At 55.7% G+C, this 6,876-nt stretch overlaps 1 protein-coding gene across 2 annotated transcripts in view; it reads left to right on the plus strand.

Moving 5' to 3' along the window:
* Positions 1-6,243, plus strand: part of SMARCB1 (SWI/SNF related BAF chromatin remodeling complex subunit B1) — a 38,024-nt gene extending 31,781 nt beyond the window's left edge. For both annotated transcript variants that reach the window (XM_082697726.1, XM_082697727.1), the window contains exons 8-9: positions 5,381-5,512; positions 5,896-6,243. In XM_082697726.1, coding sequence (XP_082553852.1) covers positions 5,381-5,512; positions 5,896-5,935 — 172 coding nt within the window. In that variant the 3' untranslated portion in view covers positions 5,936-6,243. The remainder of the gene's footprint in view (positions 1-5,380; positions 5,513-5,895) is intronic.
* Positions 6,244-6,876: the final 633 nt, after the last annotated feature.

The following is a 6,876-nucleotide window of genomic DNA, read 5'->3' on the forward strand; positions in this document are numbered from 1 at the left end:
AGCATTCCAGAGCCCCAGCCTGCTGCGATCTGCAGGCTGTCATGCTGAGTGTGCAGGTTTCTCGTCCTGGGGGTGGAAGGCAGGTCCGCTGACTGGAGACTGGGGTAAACACATACCCTTTTCCCAGCAGCCCCAGCAGCCCCAGCAGCCCTAGCAGGCCAGGCTGGCGGGACGCAGCCTATCTGGATCTGAGAGACATCCCAGTGTCTCTTTTGTATTGGGACGGCTGCTTGTGATTTCCCAGCTGACCAGGCCTCCTGCACTCCTCATGCTAGGCCTGGCCTGTCATGTGTGCTGTGTGCGGTGTGGGCATCTGGACTCTAGAGAGAGTTTGCAAGACAGGAATGGGAGCTTAGGGTCAGAAGCTGGCTTGATGTAGGCTTCATCGTCCAGGGGACAACTGTGGCCTTCTAAAGCAATCAAGGGAAGGGACTGGAACTTCTGTCTCTTGCCCCTATCCCACATTGTCACTGCTGCACCATGTCATCCTTTGGGAGCTCTGACCGCTCTTGACTCTCCCCAGGGAGCCTGGTGTCAGTCAGTCTTTCTGGGGGAAAGGCTGTGTAGTGGGAGTAGAGTGGGCTCTCAACATCCCCAGGGCCAGGGGCCACTTGGTCTGTGGAGGGTGGGATCAGGAACCCTGGCCTGGTCTCTGCTACACCCAAAGCTTGGCAACCGCTGAGTCACATGACTCCTTCAAAGGGGCTTGAAATCCAGGGCCTCCGTCATCCTGTGTTATAAATGCTCTGAATTCCTGCCAGCTGGTCCTTCCTGTCTGTCTGCCCCCCGGACCAAGCCCAGCGTCCGGCTGCGGTGCCATCTGCAGTGATGGTGGCACTGAATTGTGTCCACAGTGGAGCAGGGCAGGCTGCTGGTCACAGGGCATGTGTGAGCAGAGGCAGACAAGTCTCAGGAGCTAGGCCAGAGGACAGGCTGCTTCCCTCCAGCCATGGGACGGGCAGGCCTGATGTGGGCAAGCGTGAGGAGGGAGCATGGCATGTAACAAATGGATAGGGGGCCCCAGACTCCTACCAGGAGGGGTACAGGACTCCACCAGGGTAAGGGCCTGGGCCGACTGGCACATGGGAGGCTGTCAGATACTCAAACCTGCAAGCTGTTACCTCTGAGAAAGTTGTGTCAGTCCCGTGGCTGCAGCTGGGTGCAGAGAAGAAATAGCACCCTGTCCAGCACGGGAGACTTGTGTGTGGCCACTGAAAGTACTGGAGGGTGCAGGCCCGGGGTAGGGAGCATGAGACCCCAGGGTGGGGAGGGAGGACAGAGTGCCGGCCAGGAGGAAGCCAAGGACATGGGGAGGGGCCAGAGAACTTGGGATCTGGGCCCGATGGGGGACAGAGAGGCAGTGTCCCTGGTGCACATCAGGGTTGGGAGACACCAGGGTCATTTTGGATTTGTTGACCAGGAGCCACACGGGTTCCTCCTGGAACTCTGTCCACCTGCCAGTGGCAGGCATTTGCTTGCCTGCTTATCTGCTTTGAGAACCACTTCCTGGAGGTACAGTGCATGTAGGGTGCGGTCCAGCCAGCTAGCACGGGCTCTGTAGGATCCGCAGAGCCCCAGCTGTCACAGCTGGCAGGCCTTTCCTCACCCCAGCAAGCCTTGCCCCCTTTCACCATTGCCCTGCCCCCATGGCTCTCAGCCCCAGGTGACTACTGATCTGCTTTGCGTCAACTTGCCTCTTCTGGTATTCAGTATAAATAGAATCCCAGATCACGTGGTCTTTTGTGGCTGACTTCTCAGTGTCACTTCTCCCTGTGGCAGCCTGTATCAGAGCTTCATTCCTTTTGAGGGCTGTGTGATACCTTATCATACAGATGGACCATATTTTATCTACCCAGTCAGCCGTCGAGGGACAGTTGGGCTGTTGTCCCTTTGGGGCTGTTGTTTAAGGGTAGTGGGGTGAACGTTCATTTTTGTTTTGGTGCCTCTTTTCAGTGCCCTTGGGTAGGTGCTAGGAGGGGAGTTGCTGGGTCACATGATAGTTGTGTTGAGCACTTGGAGGGAGGACCCGACTGCTTTCCAGAAACCACCCTCACCCCATTTTATTTCCCAGCCAGCAGAGCCAGGCTTCTGGTATCTCACTTTTAAATCTAGCACTCCTAGGGCAGTGGGGTAGGGGGAACTCGGTGGTTTGGATTTGCATTTCCCTGACCCCTGATGACCTTGGGCATTTGTACATTGCTTTTGACAAAATGGCTGTTCAGGTCCCCTGTTTTTTAATAGGGTCATTTGCATTTTTATTACTGAGTTGTAAGTGTTCGTTATATATTCTAGATAGGAGTCTTTATCAGAGATGGGATTTGCAAATATTTTCTCCCACTTTTGGGTTGTCTTTCCACTTTCATGACAGTGTCCTTCAAAACACAAAAGCTTTATGTCGTCTTTTTTTTTTTTTAAATATTTAGTTATTTGGTTTGGTTTGGTTTGGTTTTGGGTTGGTTAGTTTGTTTTTCCCAGTAATCTCCACACCCAACCTGGGGCTTTAACCTACAACTGGGAGACCCAAAATCTCATGTGGCACTGACTGAGCCAGCCAGGTGCCCTGAAACACAGAAGTTTGTGGGTTTTTTGTTTTTGTTTTTAAGATTTTATTTATTTATTTGACAGGCAGAGATCACAAATAGGCAGAGAGGCAGGCAGAGAGAGAGAGGAGGAAGCAGGCTCCCTGCAGAGCAGAGAGCCCGATGTGGGGCTCAATCCCAGGACCCTGGGATCATGACCTGAGCCGAAGGCAGAGGCTTTAGCCCACTGAGCCACCCAGGCGCCCCAAAGCACAGAAGTTTTTTTTTTTTTTTTTTTAAGATTTTATTTATTTTGACAGATAGAAATCACAGGGAGGCAGAGAGGCAGAGAGAGAGGAAAGGAAGCAGGCTCCCTGCTGAGCAGAGAGCCCGATGCAGGGCTCGATCCCCGGACCCCGGGATCATGACCTGAGCCGAAGGCAGAGGCTTTAACCCACTGAGCCACCCAGGTGCCCCCCTTTTTTTTTTGTTGTTTTTTTTTGTTTTTTTTAAGATTTTAAGTAATCACTACATCCAGCGTGGGGTTCAAATTCCCAGCCCAAGATCAAGAGTTGCATGTTCTACTGACTTAGTCAGCGCAGCGCCCCCACGGTCCTTTTTTTTAATGTGACACCTATGAAATCACTGCCTAATCCAGCACCATATGTTTGAAAGACTGCTCTCTCCCCATTGCGTGGGCTCCCACACCATGTCAAAATGCGTTGACCAGGAAGAGGAGGGTGGTGTCGGGTTTTGTCCCCTGCCCACTCCCAGCTGAGCAGCCATGGACAGGTCATTTCCCTCCAAGAGTCTGTCCTTCTCATTTGTGAAGTGGGCCTAGTAGCGTTTCCTGGCTTTTGTGTCATGCAAGGGCATAAAAGTGAGATCACAGCAAGACAGCCCTACAAGCTGCGGCCCAGGGCCCTCTGTCACCTCAGCTACAGCCCTCCCCTACCTGGGCTCTGTGTCCCCACCTGGACTCTGCAAGAAAGTAGGAGAATCTGGGGTCCCAGGTGACCTTGAAGTCGTCATGTGGAATCCCCCTCAGAGGAGGAGTGGGAGGCAAGGTGGCTCTCCCGCCTTTGTGTTTGTCCTAGATCCGAAGCAGGCCTACTGGCCCAAAGCCCATTCTTACAGGGTTGGATCGAGCAGTTCTTATTTTAGAACAAACCCACAGGAGTGGAATCTTCCCAGAGCCAAGGGGAGGTAAACAAAGGGGCCTCCAGAACCTACTCACAAGCTCTTGTTTAAATTAAGAGGAAAACATGTTTTGCTCCCCTCAGCATGGGCTTGGCGCCTTTCATATCTGTCCTCCCAAGGAAGGCGGCAGCTGGGAGGCCTTGAGGTGCAGGATGATGTTTGGGTCTGTGGCTGGGTGGTTTAGGATTGCCAAACCACGGCCCTGGCTGCAGAACAGCTGTTAGGAGCTACTGAGGAGGCTCGGCCTCGGGGAACCTCGAGTGAGGGCTTGGTGCATCCACTGGCCTCTGAGTCACCAGCACAAGCTCGGGCTTCGGGGACTAGCTTCAGCAGCAGGAGGTGAACCTGACTCCTGCAGAGGAGCCGGAGGGAGCCCTGGGCTGTGGTAAGAGCCTTAGCCCATGTCTGCTCGCGTTCCTTGAGACTCTGGGATGAGGAAAAGAACACGAGGGAGGCCAGAGCTGGCCCTCGGCTCCTATGTGCCCACCAGACGCCCCTCTCCAGTGGGCCACACACACAACCTTGAGCACCAGTTACAGGGAGACTCTGTGACAAGGCTCCTGGCCCCTGGGGAGCCCCTTCCCAACACCAACATAGTGGGCATACGTTGGCTGGTTTAAATAACAGCAAAGCTCTGAAAAGTTCCCACAGCTGTGATATTGTTCCTGGTTTCCAGATGAAATATCAAAACTAACAATGCCTGACCAGAGCGAACAGTGTTCTGCAGGGGGGGCAGACATGTGATAGGACTGCATTGGAGGGGGCTGGCCTTCTTGGGGTGCTGAGCCTCGGGGGACAGGTGCAGGCCACCCAGCTGGAGAAGAGAGAAAAGGGCTGGTGAGGTGGCGGTGGTGATAGGGGAAGGGGCTGGGAGAGGTCACTGTGAGGGCCATGCTCTGAGGCTTGGAAACCAAGGCCTGGAGAGGTGGCAGCTCAGCTGTGTCCTCCCTCCCATGGTGTCTGCTCCTCCCCCTCTCCCCATGCCCATGCTGTGTCTCTTTGGCAAGAAGGGGCTTAGGTGGCCATCAGAGTGGTCGTTTAGAGGCTACAGAGTATAGTGATTTGGGGACAAGGGTCCCAGGCCCAACTGTTTACCTTAGGCAAATAGCCCAGTTCTCTGGGGCTTAGTTGGGCCAGTGAAGTGGGCTGAAGGGCAAGTGCACAGAATATTCAGGAATAGGCTGGCCCAGCAGCCTTCAGTGGGATGAGTCTTTGAGGCTGGTGGGTCCTGGCCCTGGACACTGAGTGGGATAGACTGCCCTCCCCTGCCTCCCCAGCAACACTGGTCACGGGGAATGCCCTCTACAGGCTTATAGACAGAGACACCTCGGCAGCAATCTAGAGCCTGTTTGAGAGTGCTTTGAAGAGAGGCTGTTATTGGGAGAGGGGGGCTGGCATCTCCAGTGACTCTGCCTTGAGGTCTGAGTGACAGGTGATGACTGGGCCACTCCTCTCAGGAGTGCTGTTCTGAGGAGCCAGGCATGGAAATGGCCCAGTAGGGAGGAGACAGAGGAGGTAGCAGGAAAGGCATGGGCCTTCCTGCCATGGCCTGGCTCCAGCATTCTGGCAGGGGGCGGACACTGTTTCTGGGGGCATTTCTAGCTGCTGCTCTGTGAACTCAGCAGTCACTACCCCCCACTCCACCCCACCCTGGCCCACAGTGAGAACCCCCTACCCACGGTAGAGATTGCCATCCGGAACACAGGGGATGCTGACCAGTGGTGCCCGCTGCTGGAGACTCTGACAGATGCCGAGATGGAAAAGAAGATCCGCGACCAGGACAGGAACACGAGGTATCCACACCCCCACCCCTCCAGGTCCCTTACAGCTGGCTCTGTCTTGAAGGCAGGTGAGAGATGTGGTGACCTGGTTTTGTGGGGAACCAACTTGTCAAAGACAGGCCCCTGCATGGGTTTCCCTGCAGGGAACAAAAATAAGCCCTCGGTTGGGTCTGACCACAGTCCAGACCTACACATCTGGAGCCCTGGAGAGGTAGGCGGGACCTGTGCAAGCTGGAGAGAGAGCAGACGCAGGGCCTCCAGCAGCAGACAGGCACAGGCCGAGTGGGGCTAGGGATCCTCCCTCTTACCATCCATGTCCTATCTCTGTCCCCACTCCCCCAGCTGCACTAGAGATCCCTGGGGGGCTCTGGGTCACTCCTTCTCTCCTCCTGCAGGCGTATGAGACGTCTTGCCAACACTGCCCCAGCCTGGTAACCAGCCTGTCGGTGCGTGGCTCCCACGGAGCGTTCAGAAGATCGGACCGCCTCTCCTTCATCTCCTGGCAAGGCAGGAGGCAAAGGGGGCAGGCCGGGGCCATCCTGAGGAGCATGGGGTGTGGGGAGGGCTTACGGTCACCCTCCCCTGGGCACACATTCCAGTTTCTGAGCCCCAGTCCCCACCCAAGTCCCTGGTCAGAAAGAGGCCTCATTTTTGGATTGTGTTTTGTTTTTGTATAGGAGCCCCAGGTAGGGCTAGCAACACTTTTTAAATAAAGACAACAGGTCATGTTCCATTTTTTCAAAGTGGTAGCATAAAAATTAGAAAGGGAACGAGGAGCAGGGTCTGGCTGGGTGGAGTGTGGCCAAGGCCAGCACACCAGGCCTCTCGCCCTTCTGTGCCTCAGAGCCCCAGGTGGGCAGATGGGGGCTGATAAGGCTGCATCCGAGGCCCTCAGACCCCCAGCCTGATACCCACCACCTGTGCCATCCTCCAAGGAACAGAAGTGAGGCCGTGAGGTTCAGAGGGCAGGGGGCCGGCTTTCCTGTCAGCAACAGCCCCACCCTGTTCTAGCTCCACCCCGGCTGGAGCCCTGAGCCCTGCCAGCAACTCTCTCAGGTGGGTCTCAAGGAGTAAGACATGTGGAGCGGCACGCCTGCCTGGGGCTGGAGTGGGGGTTTGTGGTGTGTCAAGAAGGGAGGCACAGCCCTGGGCCTCTCCTCAGCTCTGCATCCTTGTCTCATGGGGAAATGTCCCCACTCTACACAAGGCACATGGGCTCCACAAGGGTGGCACGTGTGGGTCTCCTCACGGAGCCAAGCAGTGCTTGGTGAACTGAGCCCATGGCTGCAGTCTTGCCGAAGAGAATAGACCCCAACACCGGGCAGCTGCCATTAGCTGCTGCCGCGTCTTCCCTGTTGGGTCAGGGCAGCTCTGCT

The sequence above is a fragment of the Mustela nivalis genome, assembly GCF_964662115.1.
Source record: "Mustela nivalis genome assembly, chromosome: 14".
Taxonomy (NCBI): domain Eukaryota; kingdom Metazoa; phylum Chordata; class Mammalia; order Carnivora; family Mustelidae; genus Mustela; species Mustela nivalis.